At 40.8% G+C, this 25,044-nt stretch overlaps 1 protein-coding gene across 1 annotated transcript in view; it reads left to right on the plus strand.

Moving 5' to 3' along the window:
• The window catches only part of LOC139649507 (CUB and sushi domain-containing protein 3-like), a gene marked incomplete at its 3' end in the record, with an annotated part of 287,088 nt that extends 263,358 nt beyond the window's left edge, over window positions 1-23,730 (plus strand). Inside the window, exon 6 of the mRNA XM_071525930.1 lies at window positions 23,618-23,730. Within this exon, the coding sequence (XP_071382031.1) occupies window positions 23,618-23,730 (113 nt within the window). The remainder of the gene's footprint in view (window positions 1-23,617) is intronic.
• Window positions 23,731-25,044: the final 1,314 nt, after the last annotated feature.

A 25,044-nucleotide genomic window follows, 5' to 3' on the forward strand; every position in this document is an offset into this window, starting at 1 on the left:
TCTGGCTGATGCCTTGGCTGGAGGTAAATGCGCTATCTATTGCTCTGTAGTTATTTTGTTGCTGAATTAACTTTGGAGTCCTATATACCGAAGTCTCTGTGTTGAGGTTTCCCATGCTTATCATGTGTCCCTTCCAGCTGCCTGGCTGATAATGTGGTTGTGGTTTTATGCTGAGAGGAGAGCAGACACGTTGAGACATACAGCCTGGAGCAGAACTTTTAATAACTTGTCTTGATGTTGTCGATAACTCAAGGTGTTATACTGGCCCCGTCCGAAGTCAGTGTTTTTCATCGAGCTCATTGTTTTCTGACAGCATGAGGAGTCGAAATAGCGGCCTAAGCAGCCCAATACCAGAATCAGGTACCAGTACATGCAGAAACAGGAACAACAAGATCTCACGTACAGTGCAAAAACGTCAGTGTACGGCTGTGACGGCTGTGTCAATGTATGACGCAGTAAGACATCGACGATGGGCTGTCAGTGTCACTGTGAGTTTTTCAAGTGGCGATATTGAGGGGTTATTTTCATCAATAAAATATTTTGAAAACAGCATTTCGCTTTTGCAATGTAGCCATTAGCCAAAACAACAAAATCACTGAATAAGAGGACAATGAGATTGAGAACTTGAAATTGAGAAAAATGCTTAGCCAAGCCAGCAGAGGAAAAGAGACAAGACACACTCGCGCACATACGCACACACACACACACACACACACACAGCCCTGCAGCTTACACACTGTTCCCAAGAGGCAGCAAGTGAAGCCCTTTCTCCTCATTTTTAACTTGTTAAGCCTGTGTTTTTGAGCTACAGTTATAGGCGAAGAATGTTTATCTGAAAACAGTGTTGTTTTCCCCAAAATGTGAACCAAATGGAGAATGAAATGAGACAGGACCGCTCCGTGGACAGTTTCTCCCAGCGCCCGAGGGACTTTTGTTCCCTCAGTGAGGCCTGTCAGGCAGCAGCCTCCTACTTGGCTAGAAGTCTCCCCGAATTATAAATATTTTAGCAGTCACAGAACATCACTGATGTGTGTGTACTTATGTATAATAACTGTCATTAGGGATACAACAATGACTATTTTTAAGAAATCATGTAAATTATCGGAACTTTAGCCACTACGGTTGGCCAGCTAACAGTAGGGCAGTTTGCCTATCACCTGCAGTTGGCTCACTGTAGAAAGAGGCAGCCTTGATTAAATAACAATACTTATATAAGTAAAAGTTAGAATGGGCAAGACGACTTTGAACGTGGTACAATATGATCGTTGGTGGCAAACACTCAGGTTCCAGCATCTTAGAAACGGATGGCCTTCTGGGATTTTTGCGCACTAGTTTACCAAGAAAACATCCAGTCAGTCCCAGTTCTGTGGGTGAAAATACCTCATTGATGAGAGAGGTCAGAGGGGAATGGCAAGACATTTTTAAGCCAACGGGTGGGCCACAAGTATGTAAATAACAGCTATATCATGCATCTCAGAACACACAACCCATCAAAACCTTGAAGTGGAACGGCTACAGCAGCCGGTTTCCACTCCTCTCAGCTAAGAAGAAGATGAGGCTACAGTAGGCATGTGATCATCAAAACCACTGAAGAGTGGAAAAACATCACCTGGTCCAACAAATCCCAGTTTCTGTTGTGACATCCTGATGGCAAGGTCAGCATTTGAATCCATGGACCCAGCCTGTCTGGTGTAAACGGTACAGACTGTTGGTGGTGGTGTAATGGTTTGGGGAACGTTTTTGGCACAAATTACACCCCATTAGGCCGCGATTATGCAATGTAACATTTAAATGCCACTGTGTACCTAGGCATTGTTTCTGACCAGTTGCATCCCTTCATGGCCACAGTCAAAATTACTAGGTTTTTTCAGATTGATCCTTCCAGCAGGATAATGCATCATATCACAAAACATGTGTCATCTCCAGATGGCTCCAGGAAAATGACAGTGATGTTAGTTTACTCTAATGGCGTGCACAATCCAATACAGCACCCCTCCTCTTTGGAATTAGGTGGAACGGGATGTTTGCAACATAAATGTGCTGCCGAACATGGACGTGCTTTGCATGAATGTGCTGCCGAAAAATCTTCAGGAACCGCATGACGCTATTAAAGGGGGGGTATCCTAGTATGTGGCATTTCTTAGTATTTCTGGTGATTTTGGTACTTGGAGGTGCGAAGTAATCAGAGTAAAAAAAAAACAAAAACAGAATCATGTTACTATGCCACTTCCCCAGAGTCACCAACTATAAAACACGCCCCCTTGTACAAGCCAGTCAGATTTTGCTCCAGTATCTCTGTAGACACTGGACTGTCTGAAATTGACCAAACAGCGCTAAGAGGAGGGCGGGCCTTCCAGAATGGCCAGCCAATCAAACCAGTAGCTCATTAGCATAAGAAGCTGCTTATGTAAAACAACCTATTTTCTTGTAGGTGGGAAACAAATCATGGGAAGTGAATAGCTAAAGCTAAAACTAAACGATTTTTACTGAAAAAAAACTTAACAGATGTATTTTATAGACACCAGGTAATTATATAGAATTGCTGCAAAAGCAAATGATACCCCTCCTTTTTAAGTCCAGCACCTTGTTGGTTCCATGCCTTGAAGAATTCAGACTGTTCTGGAGACAAAAGCTGCTCCTACCTGGTTGTAGGACCTGCGGATACTGAGTATACAAGTGGATACTGAGAGTACATTCTGTATTTGATCAACCAATATATGGTACTAGTTGGAAATTGATTATTGACTTTCTCGTTAGGCTCAATGTAAATATAGATTAAAGATTGGAGACAAATTATTAATCGTCTTGTTCACATTAAGGTTCTGATATTGACTGAGTACTGAATAAAAATTGTCAAGTCAGAATAATGATAAATATTAGTTAGATGTGAACTATTGATTGTGTAGTTAGGGCAAAAGTTCTGGTGTTGATATTGATGAACTTGTTAGTTTGATTGAATATGGTCAGAAGAATCCCCCCTGTAGCTTTGGAATATTGTGTATATTGGGTGTATAGAAATATGAGGCTGTCCTGTATTACTGCCCAAGTGTGTGTGTGTGTGTGTGTGTGTGTGTATGTGTGTGTGTGTGTCTGTCTGTTCTCAATAAAATGTTGAAACCCAATGTTAACAAACATCTATTTCTGTCTGTGTGCATGCATATACTATGTGTGTGTGTGTGTGTGTGAGTGTGTGTGTGTGTCTGTCTGTTTGTGTGTCTGTGTGTGATTGCATGTATTTTTCTTTGTATATAGGTCTATGTCTGTGTTTATGTGGATTTCTATGCTTGTGTGCATGTGTAGACAAATACATGCATATTTAAATGTGTGTGTGTACATTTGTGTCCAAGCATGTAAAAGTGTGTGTGTAGCTGTTACTGTGTGCTTGAATCCCTATCTCTTTCTATGTATCTGCTGTATATGTGCGTGTATCTGAGTATCGTGAGTATATTTGTCCTCTCTGTCCCCATGAAAACTCCTGAAGCCTGATGTTGACAAACAAACCCCAGCCGCTCTGTAAACAACAGTGTTTCCATCACCCTTCTCTGTAAACAACCTTTGTTTATCTGCCTTATCTGAACCACAATGATTATGGAAGGCTAAGAGACACATTGAAATGACATTAAAACTGTCGAGCAGCATACTTAATGCTTTGGTTACAACTTTTTCATAACAGAGCAGCCTACCTGCTACTAACACAAAGAAATTTAGGGCAAAATAGACAACAGAATTTATCTCAGCAACAAGAGATTACTGTGTAATCAGTGTGAAACTGCTGGGACAACTCCTGCCCAACATAGTTACCAAAAAAGTCCCCATAATAGAGCGGAGTGCCAAGCATATTGCAGCCTTTTTAAGTGGGGAGGAGGGACATTTTTTTGAGGTGGTCTTGACTACAGACTTCACACTGATGTGCATGCCATTAGCACTGTTAGCTCTGAGCAGCAGGGGAATCAGGCCCAGCTGTTCCTGTTTGAATTGGCAGGAATCAGTTGTCAGTCCTCTTTTGCCTTGTAAGTGATGATGTGTTCTCCAGGCCTGTTTAAAAACATTTGCATGGAGGAGGTAGTATATGCACATCCAAAATCCTGACCAGGTGCTTGATACAAAATGAGAGGCAATAAAAAAATAACCACACACCTGACTGTTGCTCCCTTTGGGGTTTGTTCAGCACACCAAAACAGGTTGACAAAGACCGCTGCTTAAAAAACGAATAAACAAAAAGGTTGTTGAATGGGGCCGTTAACTGTATTTGTACTATCGTGACGTTTGCGCAAGAAAGGTTTTGTGCAGGAAAGGTTTTGAGTGCGTTTTTGAGTCCTGTGCTGACGTATGCAGTGCACAGTTCAAATTAGTTGAACTTTGAACCCGCCATGCACTGACCTTTAAGAGTGCAGCCAATGACAGGACAGTAGAAATTACTGTACAGCTGCCGGTCCTAAATGGAGGAAAAATGTAATGTGTCTCTGAATTTCCCGAGCTTTATAACAAATCCTTGAAGGCATACAGAGACTGCACCAAAAACACATTTGCATGGTGAAATGTTAGCCTTCAGATGGAAATGCATGTTTTGTTATAAAGACGTTATTTGAGTGGGTATAGGTAGAGATCTACTGCTAGAATTTAGCCTTGTGTAGCTCTTTGTTGTTTTTGTGAAATAATGTGAATGTCTCATAACCCGCTAACCCTTCTACTGCCATATGAAAAACTTGCATCCCCAAATTCATATTCCTTATTTGTTTTTTTTCAACAACAAAAACAGTACCATTAGGCTACTTCTAATTTGCAAATAATGCTAAAAGCATGGCGGGTACGGTTTGTTCATCGTGGTGTGACAAAGAAACTTTCATATTACTTGATACGTGGCCAGAAGAAAACACTCAAAATTAGCTGAGAGGTTGTGTGGAAAATTGATTACACAGCATGTATTCTGTAATTCAAATCATCAGTGTGTAGTGTGCAAGCAGAGGAGGACAAGAACTCATCCATCCATAGCAGGCTGGTGTTAATAATGAGCCTTAGGACTCTTCATAGCCTTAGGATAAATCAGATTCAAAATCCCTGCATTTTGGAAAAAAAAGAAAAAAGTGATCTCAATAATATGAATGCTGCTTGTCTTTTTTAAAAATCAAGAGCTCTCAGCAACAATGTTCCATGCGGTACAATTACATCTGAGTTAACTTGCATAGAGACGTACTGTATATCAGAGCTGTAGTACTTGAGACCTCTCTTGGTCTTGAGTCCGGTCTCAAGACCAGTATTTTGACTTTTTCGACTTGTGTCATGCCTCAAGCTCAAACGTCTTGGCCACTATTTGATGTTGACTTCACTTTTTCCTGCCTATCTAAAAATAAAAAAAATGGGTAATTTTATTGATAATTTTCTCCCCCAGCACTACACACAATTTAAGGGATTTCATATGTAGAAACGTGTATGTAACGGTCATCATATGCATTGATTAGTCAACTCCTCTGTATTGATTAGTTGTATGTTGAAGGGTATAGTGCAGAGCTCCTGGAGATAGATCTATATCTCTGTTCATCCTGAAGAAACGTCTTTATCATTACTCTTGCATATGGAAAGAAATGCAGATGCCGTATTGGCTATTCCTGCCTTGGTTTTGAATTGGATTTGATCTGCTCTAGCCTCAGACTTTTGACTCTAACCCGACTGGGCCTGGTGTTGGAATTGACTTAACTAAGATTACAGTGTCTCCTTCATCTCTGATGGACCAACTGGCTGTTGCAGGGATCGAACCTGTGACCTTTTGGTTACAGAACGGAGTCTCTGAAAACTAGGCCATGCTGACACCCTCTTAATTACCTGGCCATTAGCTCACAATATTAAGAGCTAATATACTAATTTCCAATGGCAATTAGCACAAGATGCAAATAGCTAAAAACGCTAATTTTCTATGGCAATTAGCAGAAAAAGCTAATGGCTGATGTGCTAATATGTGAATGTGTGTGAGAATTTATTTTGTGTTTATCAGTTGCTGCAGGGCTGCCAACAACGTACTCACACACACACACCAAGACACACAACTGATGCATGCACACACACACACACGGACAGAATGGCACGCACTCTCTCTCTCATTCTCTCTCTCACTCTCTCTATCCCTCTCTCTCTCTCTCTCTCACACACACACACACACACACACACACACACACACACACACACACACACACACACACACATACAAAGACACTTTTGTCTAATCAGTATGCAGAGTGGTATGTTTGTGCCTATGAGAGTAGTATATCGCTGTGAGCTAAGTGCCTGTAATCCTAGCCTAACACTACACACACACACACACACGGTTTATATTTTGTTGTTTCAGAATCAGTTGCCCTTGAAACCAAGTAGAGCATCTTAAATAGAATGATCTCTCTCCCTTCTGTCTCTCTGCATGCCTGTCTCTCTCTGTTTGTGTCTTTCCACCTCTGTAACTTTATCCCTTTGTTTTCTCTCCTTTTTCTATCTATCTCTGGTCTCTATATGTTTCTATTTGGCTATGTAAGTCCCTCTCTCTCCCTTACAACTGTATACCATGACAGTTTTGACAGTAGTTAAAGTCTCTGCCGCACTCTTGACATGAGTCCAGGAAATAGCATGCTATTTAGTGCCGTTAGGTGCACCCACTCGACAGCCCGTCACCAAATCCATGGTAATGTTGGACTGGGCTTTTCAAAGTCTGTCATTTACCAATCTCCCGCTTGTCTGGGATTTGGTTTTTCAGAGGCGCTAAAAATGAATTTTGTCAGGTTTGAGCTGGAGTCGGAGCCTTTTCGCTGGGTGCCTAAAGTCGTATCGCCGTACACGTGTTGGTTTAGCAGACAGTTTAGTGCATGCATGGTGTGTTGTGACACACATGCTCACACACCCATGCTAGCACACATAGACACCCAAAAAAAGACACACACATAGGCACAAACACACAGATACACAGAGAGACACACAAATGCACATACCGACTCATACAGAAATACACAAATTGGAACAAATGTAACCCCCCCCTCCCACACGCACACACAAACTTAAGCCATCCCCACATGCCATCATGTATTTACTACTGACAGTTGTAGATGCCATAGTCTGTCGAGTCATTCCAGTATGCTTGGTGTTTCAGCAGCTAGCAATATGAGCCAAGGGCACACAACAGCATCTGGTTTAGCGAGACGTCGGCTAGAACAAATCATCACTCCCACACTCAACCCTCCCACCCCACTTGAACAATACAATGGAGACTATGACGAGGAGGAGAATATAAAACTGTCACTACCTCGCAGTTCCACCAAGGTGCTTGAACTAAGCAGCAAACTGAAGGAGGAAAACCTTTAAAAGTAAACCAAGCCTATGACAAGAACCAACAGTTCATCATCACATCTGGTACAGCAAGACATGAGAAGTAACGGCATCAACCTAACAATAAGATTACAATGTGTCACATCTTCATATGGCATGGTGTGTTTAGCACCCACTGGACCATATGGGTACTGGGTGAAATCCTCAAAACTCAATATTGTAAAGATGTAGATATGCATGGATAAAGAAAATAAGGTGCACTTTCTTTAAATCCTGAAAAAATACAATTGTTGGAGATACATAGGTTTTGTCTGAATGTAGCAAGATGTGTTTTGATTTAGAAGACACACATACACAAACACTCTTACAACCACTTGGGAGATCACGTGGTTAACCAAAATTACTAAAACTAAAAGTAATATTACTCCTACTACTCCTACTGCTGCAAAAAATGTATTATATAATATACATTTTATATAGCATTTTGCAAAACATTGTTGAAAAGTGCAAAAGTGAAAATAAATGAATAAAAAATAAGATAAACAGCATAATGCCAGAAGTGAATGAGAATTAAACAGGAATATTGGCAAATTGGCAATATTCCTGGAATATTGGCAAAAGAAATCTATCAAAGCCTGTCTGTGAAATGTATCTTAGGCAGGTCATTCCAAAGCCCAGGGGCCCAGATGACCAAGTGCTGAGAAAGGTCAGGAAGATCCAGGTCAGGGATGTTGGGCTGTGCTGTGGCCCATAAAGGGTTAAAAGGTCTGGGATGCAGCTGGGGAGCCAGACGTAACTGATCCGTAAATGTAATCAGCAGAAAAAAAAATATTTCTTAAACTGACAGGCCTGTGACAAGAAGCTAAACTCTTTCTGATATGCTCCCATATGTTCAGTCCTCATTAGTAACCTGGCAGCTGAATTCTGCACAATTTTGAGCTATGCCAAGGCTTATCAATTCCAAGACAGGATAATATAAAAGTATAATTGCGGAGAATCATCAAAAGACAAAAACTTTTGTAATCTTTGTAATGTTCCACAATGACATATTCAAATCTTTGTGTTATTAAAGGTTCAAAGATGATCAAAGGTAATTCCTAAATTCAGGTTTGATGTACGGAGACAACGGATCGAGAAAGAGTTAAACTTGGCTTGAGATGTGTGTGAGATGTCCGATGACAGCAAACTCAGTTTTATCTGAATTTAGTTGAAGGAAATTTTGGGACATCTGGCCTTTGACATCAGGCCAACTTACTGGTATCGTTTGGTTTAATGGAGAGAAACAGCTGAGTGCTGTAAGATGGGAACCAGTCCAGGTTTAGTCCCAGAGACACCAACCCAATTTCTCCAACATCATCAATCAAAATTTACTCATTCTGTGCATTGTTGAAATTGGCCTGTTGTTCTTTCGCTTGGCTCAGCTCTGTGCTGTTCTGCTGTGTCTGTTCATAGTCTGTGCAAATATCATAATACATTAAGTGTGTGTGTGTGTGTGTGTGTGTGTGTGTGTGTGCATGCATGTTTATGGGTGTGTGGTGTGTGTTTCTCTGTGCATGTGTGTGTAAGAGAGATTTGAATGTTGAAGCATTTTCTTGCTGCTCTGCTCAAAGCATTAGCATTTGCTTGAGAGATGCAAAAGGAGTTGTGTGTGAGAGACAAAAAGAGAGTTTAAGTGTGTGTGTGAGTGTGTGTGTGTGTGAGTGTGTGTGATGTTATGCTTGCCGAGTCCTAATCAATGCTGCTGGCAGAGAGGATGCTGGGATAGCAGCAGCATCCCGAATAGGAAATGGAGCAGTGACCTTGAACACAAACACACACCCTCCCTCTCTTACTCACACTCACATGCACACACACACACACACACACACACACACACACACACATACACACATCAGATTAATTCAAATATGTATTTAAGGATATAGGGAAACACATGCTTACACATATACTCAAAACAGAGCAGGTAGGCAGACGTGCAGAGAAAGAGAGATCAAGATAGATAATACTTAATAATCTTGAAATGATGCAACTTTTTTCAACCTGTATACGCCAAACAACATGAGGGAAAATAGAGGGGGGGGGGAACTACCAGCTGAAAAATGAAGGGGACAGGAGGTGAGAGGAGAGAGGGAGGAGGAGAGGCCAACCAGTGGTCAAAGAGAGGCAAAGAGAGGAGTTTTGGGTGGGGGTGTAATGTACTCCCCCCTGCACCCAGCCTGATAAAGTTTGGCTTACCTGGCAAATAAAAAATGAATTACTTTTAGTTCATCTGTAACTTATATATGTGTGTGTCTTGTCCAATTTCCTCCCTTTCCATACAAGCCAAAAACTAGACATCCACACTCTCTGTGCCTTTGCTGTGGTTTTCAAACCATGGCAGGTGAGGATCAGTTCACCTCATGAGAGGCTACTAAGAGGCAGACTCGGACTAATAAAAAACAACATAAAAGACTTGATGATGTTTCATTACTCACATTTTTTTAGATTTATAAAGTGAGATAAACATAAAAATGTTCAACTCGGCGATAAGTTCCACAGCGCTGCCCCGTCAATGTGTTGCCAGGTGGTTCCATCTGAATTAGTGGCAGTCTGCAACACAGGAGGGTGAGATAACACCTCAAACATATTGAGATGGAGGTTTTTTAAATATTTCCCAAAAGGTACTGGCGCAAATCACATCAATCAACGTTATTTTTGTGTCTGGGAGGACTCTGGAGAATCCGTTAGCAACCAGCGTCATAGGCCAAAAGACTCTCATAACAGCTCATAAACAAGTTCATGAAGCAGGCTATTTCTCCCTAGATGTGTTTGCAACACTGGGACTGTAGGTTACACCAGTGATCTTCACACTTTTTCTCTGGGGGCATCAATTTTCAAATCCAATTTCAGGTGACCCAAAGCATAATTTAGGTTTAATAAGCTATTGTCAAGGCATGTCTAAGCAAATTTACCCTGATATTAACCTACACCTTTGATAACCTTTGAAACAAATTAATCTAGAGTCTTTGGGAACACATCTTCTTATTTGTGGGACTCAATATTTGGTTTGAGAGGATGGGAGACGAGGAGAGGAGAAGGAGGAGGGTAGAGGAGAGGAAAAGAGAGGAGGGGAGAGGAGAAAAGGTGAGGAAAGGAAAGGACAGCAGAGGGCAGGAGAGGGGAAGAGAGGAGAGCAAGAGAGGTGTCATGGTGTTTTGGGGAGGGAGGCAGTGTCAGGTCGCGCAGAAGGGAGGTAAAGAGACAGGAGACAAGAGAGGAATGGGGAGAAAAGAGGAGCAGAAAGGGCAATTGGGGTGACAAGAGGAGCCAGGAGAGGGGAGGCGGAGATGAGAGGCGCGCAGGACGGCGAGGTGGGGAGGAGAGGAAAAGGAGAGGTGGAGAATTAGGGGCAAGGGGGGGAGATGAGAGTTGACAGGAGAAGAGAGGTGGAAAGGAGGATGAGAGGAATGGAGAGAGAGAGACAAGGGAAGAGAGAGCCATCAGGGGGATTCATGGGGAAGGAGAGAGGTGGGAGAGAAAGAGAGAGACAGAAACAGAGAGAGAGATTGAGAAAGACAGGGAAGGACAAACTGAGAGAGACGAGCGCAGAGGAACTTAAAGGGACAAAGTTTAGTATGCCATTTCACTGGCTTCTGTCTTTCTCTGACAGTAGCTACCAATACATCGATCTAAATGTAATTATGAGAATACTGAAATTAAAACTTGGGCCATGTAAACAACTTAATCCAATGGTACTTTGACTAAGGTCATATTGGGAGCGTTCACTCTAGGATTAAAATGTGTGGAGTGCTGTGATATTAGCCGCAGTATGGGAGGATTGTTTGGAGATGTGAACACCATACGCCCAGTAAGCCTGTCCATCTGAATTCTCACGAGTTGCACAGCTTGCCCAGTAAATCAGAGTGTCAATTTTTAGTGCTACTGTCTTTTTTTTTATAGCCAGCCTCAACGTCTTAAATCTGGACAAATTGCAGGATTATTACATGGGAATAACTGAAATAGAGAACCGAGGAGAAATGCGATCGCAGTTCGTGATACGAGGGCGATGACTGACATCGCAGTTGCCTATAGGGGAAAAGGCGCATGACAATTTATTCACTCAACACAGTATGCAAGATTGCATTAAGACTGGTATATTACGATAATCTTATGCATGTAAACAGCTTAATCACATTACTCTTAGCATCAAAGTAAGGTTTATAATTAGATTATTGTATGATAATTAGATTATAGTGTTTATGCGAACAAAGTCACATTACACACATTCATTATGGATAAAAAACTGAAATGGGTCACTTCCACTCAATTAATAGACACAACTTTAGTACATGCTCAACTTTTTTCACCTTTTTACACAGAGGACCATGACAGAGTGAAGTATAACACTTGATTATCTCATATGCACTAAACTATTGTCCATGGCTTACAGAAACCTTGCATTTCCAGAACAAATTTGTCAGGAGTGGAGAAAAACTGGTTGATATCCCATTGAATAGTGTTTTGTTATACACACATATATATATGTGTATATATATATGTTATAATCAGTTTGACTTAGTCCTTGGGCTATGAAACATGTTTCAACATGTGGAAAACAATGTCAGATGTTAATTATAATGAACAGTTGTTATCACTGGAGGAACAATGTTTCTGCAGGCCACTGATGATAGGCAGTGAAGAACATTTCTGTATAAAATTAGATATTTACCAGTCCCACAGCAGATCACCTGTCCAGGTACAGCCCAAGCCAAATCGCAGGGACCGGGCCAGAGGTTGAGCACCACTGAAGTACGATGCATACTTGGGCCAGGCAGCAGCAAATCAAGTCTACCATCATGAATACATTGTCATTCCCCATACTGAGCCAAGTCCATGTGTCTGTCTGTGTTTATGTGTGTGTATGCATATACATCTTTGTCTGAGTGCATGTGTTTGTGTGTGTGTGTGTCCTTGTGTGCGCCCCCTTGTGTGTTTGTGTGTGTATATTTGCGTATATAGTGAGCTGTATTGAATAGCCAGCAGCCTGTATCGGTAGCTAGGGTGCTGAAATCATAATATAATGTAATGTAATAATAATAATAATACTAGCTCCCTCTCCTTGTTTCTCCCCCACTCCTCCTCTCTCTCATTCTCTGTCTCTGCTCTGATTACTGCTCTGTCCCGCAGGGTATGCACACACACACACACACACACACACACACACACACACACAGGAGAGCTGGTTTGAGGAGAGGCGGGGAGCCGCCCGGAATTGCAATGGCTTCTGGGTAGAGACGGAGCTAAATGAAAGGAGAGAACAGACAGAATGACGGATAGAAAACCCTGGAGAGAGAGAGAGAGCAAGAGAGAGTGGGGGGAGAGAAGGAGAGAGGAAGAAGACATGAGGAGAGAGATGCAAAAGGGAAAGAGGCAGACAGAGGAGAGAGAGAGAGGAGCAGAGGAGAGCAGGGCGAGAGAGAGGCAAATGCAGAGAGGAGAGAGGAAGAAAGAGGGGCAACAAAAGAAGAGACAAGAGAGACAGAATGGGTTAGAGAGAAAGGAAAGCAATATTTTATAACAATATAATGGGGTATCCAGTGGGTTTATCATGCAGTTCCTCCCTGTATTCACGGGGAGATAATCTACTGGATGTCTTCATATTAGAGCGGAGGGACTCGCATTGTTTTACATGGAGGGCCAAGAGCTGAAATCTAACTCTGTTAGAGAGCCACAGGCCAAAAATGCTATTTCTCATTGAGAATTTTGAGATGTGACCACAAAGTATTAACTTTTTAGGTCTTAAGCGAGCAGAATGCTTCTTAGCATGCACATGAATATTGTAAGCAAATTATCTGAAAAAACGCCTCTGATTTTGTTAAAATACATTCAATTACACCAAAATATCAGACATTCTCTAAAACTGTTCATAGGGCCATAGTTTTTGCTTGACCCACCGGCCCCAACTGTGGGTGTACAGGCCTTGTATTAGAGCTACTTCTTACTCAGACAGACCGACAGGTAGATGGATATCAATATACAGTACACAATGTGATATTTGGTTTGTCACACTGTGGTGTTTAGGCAAAAGCTAGTGAATCGTCTAGGTCTAATATCTCATCACCATCTGCTGGCTGGAGCGGTCTCTTCAGCCACATGAAGAAGAAAGCTAGCTAGCTTTGTAGCCAAGGTTCTCTGCCATCACCAGCTTAAATTACCCACATGACAATATACATACATTATATACATTATACATTACATTATATTGACTAGTTTGACTTTTTATTTCAAGTAAGTAACATGAAAGACTTAAGACTTATCAACTGCCACAGTTAGCATGCTGAATTCAACAGTATCTATTGCATGATAACTGTGCTACATATACTCACTACACTATGCACATATTTTCAGAACTTGTCAGTCAACATATCACATTCAACCCATACTTGGTACTCCTAAAAGCAGTGGAGAGTACAGTGTAATGAAGATGATCATTGCTGCCCAAAGTAGGGCCTGCTGGCAAAATGTATCCCACCACAAAGCTCTTTCAGGCCCTCCACATAGTTTCAGGGAGTGATAACATATTCTTTTTGGTCTGTTTTGATGTACTTTGAATATACTTAATGCGTGATTTTGAGATTTTAGGGCCTCAGATGTTAATGCCCACTTGTTACATTTCTAAATAATCAATGTCCAAGTGTGTTTTTTTTTTTTCTCTTTGGTCCACGGCCCCACACTCATGTTATATTTCAGCCTTTGGTTGTCCATGTGAAGAAGTCGGTGGAGAAATGCCTTGCGTGTCTATGAAGAGGACAGTGAGGAGGAGGGAAATTTAGATGAGATAAAGGGAGGGGAGGGAGAGAGAGGGGTGTAGCAGGGTCCTGTTGTGAACACTGATTACTCTCTGCCCACTTCAGATTGATGGAGAGTGACACAGCAAGCATACACACACACACACACACACACACACACACAGATACACAGACACACCATACAAACAGTTACAAACATACATCTGTGCACGCGCGTACACACACAGGACTTCTCTGTCTCTATATACTGATTGATGATGGCTCCACCTAGACTTCACACACAACCCAACACTCCAACTGTGTGTGGGTGTGTATGTGTGAATGTGCATTTTATTGTTTGAGGGAGTGTGTGTACACTTCTCTGTAGGTGTGTGTGTGTGTGTGTGAGAGAGAGAGAGAGAGAGAGAGAGAGATAATGTGTGTGTGTGTGTGTGTATGTGTGTGTGTGTGTGTGTGTGTGTGTGGGGCGGGTCCCACCTGTCTTAATTAGAGCAAGCTATTAAGACAGATTGCCTGATTAAGGAGCATTCCCCCACTGTCTAATGAATAGCCACACACACACGAACGCACACATATACACACACACACACAGACAGACAGACAGACAGACAGACAGACATGCACATGCACATGTACACACACAAGTTAGTATGTGGGGAGCTTACCTCTCTAACCCTCCTGACCAAAGATGGGAGGCTTCTGCCTGTGTGGAGAGCCTTTCATTAAATAGCAGGTAGATATACTGATTTGTACAATCTCACACATCAGATATCAGGTTGCTGCTGGCTGCTGTATGCGTACAATCTCACATATCACATGTCATCTGGTTGGCCTCTGCTGTGCACGATCTCACAAATGAGATTAAAGCCCTCCAGTATTCATGCTTCACACCACAACATCTTGCGTAGAAGCGGGACTGGGCAGAAACCATTAGTTACCTTGGGGGCTACAATCGCTTTTTGCACCAGAAATACCTTAGACGAGACAAAATAAATCTTTATCTGCTGACAACAAATTCTATTCAGTTGAGCTACATATTTATGCAAGCATTCTGAGACAAAGCAATAGCATAATACTGTGAACAAATACAAGGTGGGACTGGGGAGCCCCTTACTTCAGGGGAAACATCAGGTAACTCAGGTTCACTAAATTAGTACACACGGCGCTAACAATTCAAAACAAGTAAACAGGCCTATTGTGTTTAATTTACAATCATTTTCAAGGCTATGTGATCAAAATAAGTGAATATGATTGACAATGAGTTTGAAGTGAACTAATGGTGGTTACTATAATGTGTAGATTGCTCTTTGTGCTTCATCATAGAGTGTATAGCAACAAGTGGTGGCAAGATTTTTCACTCACCAGAAAACTGCCCTCATGCTAAAATCAGGTAAAGTCTTCCACCAAATTTTACTGGAATTAAGGGCAGTGTAATCAAATGAGTGACCCATGATATTAAGATAGCTGTAAATAAACATCTTCAAAACATCAAAACTTTATCTAAAATATGATGAATTACTATCTTGGATTTGCAGATTGCATGTGAAAAATGCTAAAATCTGAGAATGCATGAATTGGAATACCTAGATTTTCTTCAGTGCATACCTAAAAAGCAGCGATATTGTCTAATCATCAAAACAAAAAATAATCCCTTCCTCAAGCAAACTGGTGTATGGTGAAGTATAAAAAATACATACCCAGGGAAAGTTCTAGCTAAACACCTTTAGATTATAATTTAATGTGAACGTTTTACAGCTGCCTATTTGACTCCTATATCTAGGAGAGAAACCTACCATGCAAGTCAATAAATTATGAAGAGGAGATGGTTAGAAAATTCAAAGCTCATGCATGAAAAGATTAATACCTGCTCCATTGACAATGTTGTTTCATCGGCAACACTTTGAAGATTCTAATTATGATTTTGTATAGTTTTTGTACTCTGTAAATGAGTCAGTGGAAATTTGAGTACTCCTACAACATTTCCAAAATAAAACCCTGAGAAATGTACAAATGTGTAAAAAGCCTTGGTTTGATTATTATAGAGCACCACATTTTTTATATTAGGTATTAAATATATATACATACTAAAATCTGCTCTTCAGTAATTTCTTGCTTCTATGTTTTGCAATTACATTCTACTCCACTGCTAAGATGAATAATTAACAAGTTAACATATCAACCGATGTCTATCCCTCTCTCTCTCTCCCTCCCTCCCTCCCTGCCCTCCTTTCTTCTCTCCCTCCATGCCTCTCCTCCTCTTCATCGATCTTTCCCTCTTTGCCTCTTGGCTCCCTCCTTCCCTCTTCATCCTTCTTTGTTTCCTCCCTCTCTCTCTTTCCCATACTGTCAGTGGAATAGCCGGTGTGTATTTCAGTGGAGGAAGAGAGGTGGAGAGAAGAAAGGATGGGAGGGGGGTAGATAGAGAGATGGAGAGAGGGAGAGATGCTCTTTTGGTCTAGTGTATTTAATCAATTATGTTCTCTTGCTCCCTCTGGCTACTTTCCACTTGATATTCTCTCTCTCTCTCTCTCTCTCTCCCTCTCTCCCTCCTTCTCTCTCTCTCTCTCTCTCTCTCTCACACACACACACACACACACACACACACACACACACACACAGGTGCACACAGACACACACACACTAGTATTAGTATTAGTATTTTTTCCCCATCTAACCTAGTTGTAGTTGATTATGGAACCAAAGAGGCCTTTTAAGTTTTTCAGTGTTTACCTGGTAAGACTTCAGAAGTATGATTTATGAGTCACAAAAGAAAAAGTTGATTAGTGTGAATTTAAGGGGGTCCCCTTCTGTATTGGTTAACTGAACCCTTAAGAGTCCCCCTTTACTCTTCATTATTGTTAAGCCTAGAAGCACTATCACTGTATTGTTAGACTGTGATGCTTCTTGAACAACGTGGCTATTGTTTTAGACAAATATAATCCTACAGTTAAATACTGTGGAAATCAGACCATTTCAGTAGCTGTAAGCTGAAATGATGTTTTACAGGCTAATTCACCAGGCATGGTCTGATGGCTGCTCACTCAATGTATTCTGACATTTTCTGTCATGTTAATTTGGCAGATATTTGATATGTTTTGTTTTTTTTGGGAATGTTTTTTTTAAAACATTGTCTGAAAGAAACAAGGATGCTCCAGCGTTTCCTCCATATTTGTTCAACAGTGTCTACTGTACATAAACAACTTTCTCTTACAGCTAGATACCAGAAAACCAATACTAATCTGGGATGTCATCAAGTGAGAGCTACTCTCAGCTATTGTAATCTCTTAAGTGCTTTTAGAAGAGACAGTTTGGAAGGACAGTTTAATATCACATACCTTATATGAGTCTACATCAGGCTTTCCGAACTTTGGATCAGAGCCCCTTGTGAGGTCCCTTGATATGAAATGTATTCCTTAGAAATATCCTCTAATCAAACTAAAGTGATCGTTTTATCTCATTGCCATTTTCAAGTGAAATACTACTTCAATGGCTTTTAGACTGTACAGAAACCACTGTGAAAGCCAGGCAGCCTGCCTAGACAGGGCAGTCACTGTCAAACTCACAAGAGCAGATTCCTGTCATCCTAAAGAATAATTTTTTTTTTTTTCTTCTTTTTTTTTTCTTACCAATAAACAGGACCTGATGTAACTATTCCCTGTGCTATTGTAAAAGGGTGAGTGCCAGGTGAGAAACCTGACTTGGATGCTATAGAAATGGAGCGCGCATGAAAGTGGGCATGTCATTGGAGTTATCAAGATTTTTTAAGATTACTTTTTGGGCATTTTTGCCCTTATTCAGTAGTGGAGATAAGCAGGAAAGACTGGGAGAGAGCGAGTGGGATGACATACGACAAAGGTCACAAAGAAATACCCCAAATTCCTTGCACCTGAGATCTATTGAAAGTGATGAGATCTACAAACTCTTAGCCCTTTCTCTCTTTGTAAAAAACTTGTCATGACAGCCAGCTGACTGTCTACGGTTTTCACTCCAAACTGTTTGGATAGCAAATCACAAGCGAATCGAGGCTCTAAACTGGTATCAAGAGTCTGATCCTTCTGCATTCCCTTCTTTTTTTGCACAGATATATCACATATAAACATAACTAATCTCTGCCTCATTGTAACAAGGATATTCACTGGGAATATTCAATGTATAGATTTAGCTACTGCAGTCATGAATTTCTCAGATCTTTATTTTAGCTTGGCACCAACAAAATGTCACAAGTGCATCAAGAGCATCCAGCTGTGGCAAGGGTCTCAAAAGCATGTGAAGGAGGATTGTGGTTTTATGGTTACATTGTAACATCAGAACTGAACAAAGCTACTTTTAAACCTTACATGACTGTTTGTTTGTTTGTTTGTTTATACGTCCTGATTTCTAACTGGGTCATTTGAAGGCAACCTATTTATTCAATCCATTTATTATGGCAAGGTAAGACGTAAATGGATTGTTCAAACGTTGCTTAGATGGGGCAGTAAATAGTTGTGTTGGTTTCAGTTCTGCTGTAAGTCTTTAGCAATTTAGCAATGGGTAGTTTCAGTCAAGCAATCTGTTGGATAGAAGACGCTTTCCAGCTGTGCTGATGACTTCCATAAAGCATGGATAGCCTTGCTTAATTGGTTGCTATGGTAACTTTTATGGTAATGAGGGAGATAGTTAATGATCTTTCTTATTTTCTTCTGTTTTTAAGTCTTATGTATGTGTGCTGCATGGAAGAAAACTTTTCAGATGTGTTGGTTGTACTAACTCGGCTGCACCCTGTGCATATCTACATCATTCTCACGCCCGTAATCACAGAGAAGAACTCCCTCACAGGCCATGGTATAAAAACAAAATAATCATTGAAGCCCATCTGAACACTATCTATATTCCCTCAGAGCTACTCTAAAGTGCTTTTAGAGCAGATACCTTGGGAGGACACTTAAGTAAGCATCACAGACAGAAGCCATCAGCGTAGATGAATGATTTAATAATGCATTACAGATTGTCCAAATGGATATCAGTGCGGAAAATCAACCAATTTTTTCCCAGTCCCTGAGAAGTTGATATTTTTTAGAGGTAGGAGGTTTCTCCTGGACACTTAGAATATCATTTTAAGCTTTATTTATCCATGGAAGGGTTTCGCTCAGCACACAGTCTTTTTCAGCACCACCCTGTTTCACTGCTACTGTTCTCCACACAGCAGATCCACTGAAGTGCCTTGCTCAAGAGCATCTCAACAGTAGTTGTTGAGGGAAGGCAGAGCATTGAGGAGCGTAGTTTTTCAGCTGCTTTGGGGATCCAAATCCTTTGACCAGCCTGTTCTTCTAACCTTCAGGCTACTGCCGCACTTAGTCCTATAGAAAGATTTATCTAATTATACCTTCATCCTGCGGCTCTGAGTTGTTAAGTGCTTCTCGAGCAAGCGGTCTGGAAGATATTTTAACGTCACACACATAGGCTATCAGTATAGATTTATGATTTAATTCCTGTTTTAATATTGGAACAGATTGAATATGCACACACTCTACCCTTAATGATGCACTCTGGGTAATGATGTCATAGCAGGAAGTGAATTAAGGGCTGTAAATATGAATAATATGAGAGAGACAGAGAGAGTGCATAGAGGAGACACAGAGAGGGGGATAGAGGAGGGAGCAGGAGAGGGAGAAAAAGAGATGAGAGGAAAATAAAGAAATACAGACCTAGAAACAGAGAGCTAGCAAGAGCTGCAATCAGATGGTGTTGAGTTTCTAGTTTCAGATGAAATGCTCATCTTTTTATAGATGCACTGTTTCTAGCCTTTTCAGCCTGCATCAGATGACAATGGGTTTTTCTCGATGCACACAGCCCATCTTGGGTACTTGTGAGGTACTTGCTCCCATTGCTACTCGTCTCGCTCTATGCCTGTTATCATTACAAAGTTAGCATCCTATCATTTTACAGTCTGTGCACAGCAGAGACAGACACAATTCTAGAAGTTTACATTACTAATATAACAAAAGGCTAACAACAATTTAGAATAGATGTGGTTCATTGGGGGTCTAAAACTGCACACTTTAGATGGGAATCTACGGTTGGGGGACATGTAGCAATACAAACTGTAATCAGTTTATTTCAGATTAATTCATCCTAGTCCTTTTCTTCTTCACATTCTTTTCGATTTTTTCATATTTAACATGTTGTCATATGCAATAATCTTTTTTTTTTTTTTTCAGATCTATTTTGATAAATAGATTGTCTGTTGACATTTGAAATGTTTCGTGGTAATCCAGGGACTCAGATGTCAGTGATTATTATCCAGCAGAATGTTCCAATATCTCTTCTCCAGCCTTTTCCATCTAATTTACTGTCCGGTTTCTCTCCCAGCTAATACAAAGAGTCATTCAGCATCGATTTGCAGTGTTGTAGTCAATTTAAAAATTTGAAGATGTAGTCAATTTCAATAGTCATTCTGAATATGATTTACAAGGTTGAGACTGGTATTTGAGAATGTATAATACATCATTTATTTGTATAGATAGAGGAGGGATATGGAAAATCTCGACTGTCCCCTCTCTTTCGCTCTCTCCCACCATGAAGTACATAATATTGTGCACATTGCCAATGCCGCTAACAATATGAATTGAATTCACTGAACAACTACAATGATCCAAACCAAATAAATTAGGCATATACACTGCTATTATACGTTTGATAGTGTTGTTTGTTTCACTTAATTTGCGACAAAAATCTGAAAATCTTTCTCTCTCTCAGTAATTATGGCATTGGCACGGTGCCTACTGAGAACTTTTCTCTTTGATTCATGTTGCTCCGTTGTCTTATTGTGCACGCTCACACACACACACGCACGTGCGTGTGTGTGTGTGTGTGTGTGTGTGTGTGTGTGTGTGTGTGTGTATGTGTGTGTGTGTGTGCGTGACTAATAGCAGACATCAGAGAATCCTACTGATCTAGGGCACAAGGTGACCCTCTCCCTTTCTCCCTCTCTGTCTTTCTCCCTCTCTCTCTTTCTCTCTCTCTCCCTCTCTCTCTCTCTCTCTCTCTCTCTTTCTCTCTCTCTCTCTCTCTCTCTCTCTCTCTCTCTCTCTCTCACACACACACACACACACACACACACACACACACACAGGCACGCGCATAAAGACACACCTAAAACACCTGCTCAGCATTCTTGTGTTCCCTGCAACGGTGCTCCACTTTTATACAGATTATACCGTTGTTACATATTAGAGGGTATCAGTGTTGGGTACTGGCATTATAGTGTGTGTGTGTGTGTGTGTGTGTGTGTGTGTCTGATATTAATGGACTGCGAAGGTTAACAGCGGGGGTTTATGGAAGGAGACAGGTGAACATGAGAGGGCAGTCCACTTCATGCTCTACATTATTTTGTGTGTGTCTCCCTCTGTCTTAAATGTAATTGCCAAGGTGAGATGACAAAAAAAAGTACTCTATGCTTACTGTTAGATAGAAGTCACTGCTAAACATGGCGCAGAAATGTAATAGGAAATAAACTGCACCTGTTGGTTAGTGTTACGAGATGAATGTGCCATGCATCAAATGACAGATGTATGGAAAGAGATTAGTGCCAGCAGAGATTGTGTTTGAACTGAATTAATTTTAAGCTCTCTGGGCATAAGGGTCTTTTGTTCCCTGAGTGTTGACTGGAAAGCAGTCACCTTCTCCAAGTCCGCCAACAGTGAGCTAACACTCTTCACTTAGCCAACCATAAGTCATGTGGCACTGTGCCTTGTTCATCTTCATAGCCAATTAGCGAGTCTTTTTCTCCCCACTCAGTGAAAGAGTTGTGAATTGGGTTCTAGCTACTAGTACTGGGCTCCAAAGAAGGCTCAATACATCAGCATGCTACCTTTCAAACAGCTAGTATTGTTTTAAAGCAGTGTACTACTGCTGCCTGGCAATTATATCTGGATATTAAACAGTGGTAGTGTAGAATATCACATAATCTCTGCAGTAAGGGATGCAACACTATGTTTTTGTTTTAATTTTGGAAGAAATGTAAATAATAATTTTGCTGTGCAGCACTCTAGTGAGCCATTAGCCAACAGCTTGCAGCTACGGGCCACATGTTCATATGTTTTTAGACAACAGTCAACTTTAGCTGGATTCTAGTTGATATGATTCATTAACCTGAAACAAATGACAAGATTTGCATCGCAGAGAATATACAGTAAGTCCCTTGTGCTGGGATCTGTCTCAGGAAGCTAAATCTGAATTAAGAAAATTTAATTTGAATTGGGAAAGTTACAGCTAAAAGTTAAAATCAATAATAATCACATTCAATTTCAAGCCATTGCATTCAATTTAAAATCATGCCTTACAAATGTAATTTATTAAAGGGTTTTTTTATTGAACGTTTCAATATAAACAGGACAAATTCAAATTTTTGCAATTCAAATACCATCTTTGGTGGCACTAATCTCTTTCCATACAGATGTTATAACAGATATACTGAATGTAAAATAGATGATGTATCATCTTCACTTGGTGGTGGCAGTGATAGTTGAGTATTAGAGAACTGAGATTATGACCGGAGGGTTGCTGGTTCAAATCCCCTGACCAACTGGGGAAATCTTGGCAGGAAAAATGAATGAGAAATGTTGTCCCTTCCTTCATTAAGTAGTGTTGAGCTGCTCAGTGGCCAACAGCAGCAGACTGTGGTTGTACTGGGAAGTTCACTGTGTGTGTGCGTTGAAATACTGACACTGTAATTTAATCTGTGTCATTATGGATAGAGAGGACTCACTCCATTCCTGAAAGCACATACACACACACACACACACACACACACACAGGCCAAAGGGATAAAGTCATAAGAGTACCAAAAAGGAGTAAACTAAGCCTAAAGGACAGTGATAACTTCTAATGACACTTTTACTGCTGCATTTCTCTTTCTCCGTGTCTCTCTCACTCACTCCCTCACTCACTCACTCACTCACTCACTCACACACACACATGTTGAGTTATCCCTCTCCTTTAGGCTGATTTCAGTATTTTAGTATCTGTTGTCACGACACTTTCACAGCTTTCACAGTTGTTTTACAGTCTGGCTTCGGTCTATTACAGAGGAGCTACATTGTTCCTTCGCTTCCAAGACAAATGTTCTTTGTGTGTGTCCATACATGAATGTGTGTGTCTGTGTGTGTGTGTGTGTGTGCATGTGTGTGCAGGTACTATTGTTTATTGAGCAGCTCCACTGCAGCAGTTGGAGGTTGAGTTGCCAGGTCTAAAGGTTAAAGAAATCATATGGAGTGTGAACGGGGGACAGTCCATCCTCCCTCTGCTGCTACTGTTGAGTTGCCCAAACCACATTTGCTCCTCAATTACTCCAGTGGAGCTGCTCAATGCTGCCCAATAGGAAAAGACTGTGGGTTGTACTGGGCAGCTCCCAGGTGTGAAAGTGTGTAACTGAATACATGTGAAGCAGGACACTGGTGGAAAAAAGCAAACATTCTTTGGGTATAAAGGTTAAAAAAGTGTGTGTGTGCCATATCTTGCTAACTTTCTCTCTGTCTTCTTCTCAGGTTGTCAGGCAGTAATGTCCCCTCTCCCATCGTTAGCAACAAGAACTGGCTCCGTCTACATTTTGTAACTGATAGCAACCACCGTTACCGTGGTTTCAGCGCACATTACCAAGGTAAGACTCGACTACTGTTGACACACTATAGAAACACAGACGTCTTCACACACACCCACCCACACACCCACAGACACACACACACACTCTACATATATATACAAACCTCTCTGTGTTTCTTAATGACAGTTATTTTCAGGGTTCTGTTCTTGCTTCTTTGCCTTTATATTTTTCCTGCCTTTTTATTTTCCCCTCTTTCTTTCTGCTTTGTTTTTTTTTTTCCAACTGACTGTTTTATCCCATCATCTTGCTTCTAACTCGCTTTAATTACGCTTGTTGACTCCAATCTCCCTGTCTCTTCTCTTACTACCATTTCTCTCTGGGTGTCTCTGCCTCTCTCTCTGTCTATTTCCCTCTCTCTTGCTCTTTCGTTTTCTCTCTGGTAACTGCTCACAGACAGAGCTAGATTTCTTTGACACAGACCCTAACTGGTGGAAAACATTTAGAAATTCATTTGGCTCTGTCCCTGTCTCCCAACAGTGATAATGAGAGCTGAATGTCTGGAACAACTGCACAGACACAGACTGGAACAGTGATGGGTTTTATTTTACACTTTACTTGTTTCTCTTACTCTCCTCTGTTCTTTTTTAGCTTCAAATCTCTTCTTGATCCTCTCTTAAAAAGGCTTTGTAATTTTAAACACTGTGAGTGTAGTTTGGCACAACACACACTTCTGCTAATTTTTAACACAATATGTGTAAATGGCAGATTATGTGGACACTATATGTTACTATTTACATCTTGTGTTGAAAAGTAATAAAACACAAACTACCCTCAAACGTGTTGAAAATGACCCAGTCTTTTAAGGTTGTGCTTCTCTATATTATTCTCTTATTTCCTCTTCTCTTCTCCTCTCTCTTCCCATCTTTTCACAGATATTTTCTTCTTCTCTTTTCAGCTCACATCTTTATCTATTTTCCTCAATCTCTTCTTGTCACTGGTCTTCTCTCTCCCTGTCTCTGTACATTTCTGAAATATTTTGGGTGCCTTGGACAGTAATTATGGTTATTTTTTTCCCATTCCAACATGTTTGACCTGGTCTTCATCTTTCTTCAGACAGACAAGACACATAGAGAGTAACCAGGGTTTCCCTACATAACACTTAAGCTGCTGAGACATTGGCAACAGAAATGAGCAGATAATGAGGACCAAATCAATGTAAAAAATATTATTCATAATTTCAATTCAGTATTTTTTAACCCCCTGATGTAAAATATAATGAATTTAATAGGATTTGTATCTTTTTTGCGTTTGATCTGTGAATGTATAGAAATCTATCCTTTCCTTGCTTTAGGACTAATATATCAGCTCGAA

Source organism: Centroberyx affinis, unplaced genomic scaffold (genome assembly GCF_046629955.1).
Source record: "Centroberyx affinis isolate AG114_WGS23_722 - 3 ecotype Tasmania unplaced genomic scaffold, CSIRO-AGI_Caff_v1 ptg001366l_1, whole genome shotgun sequence".
Taxonomy (NCBI): Eukaryota; Metazoa; Chordata; class Actinopteri; order Beryciformes; family Berycidae; genus Centroberyx; species Centroberyx affinis.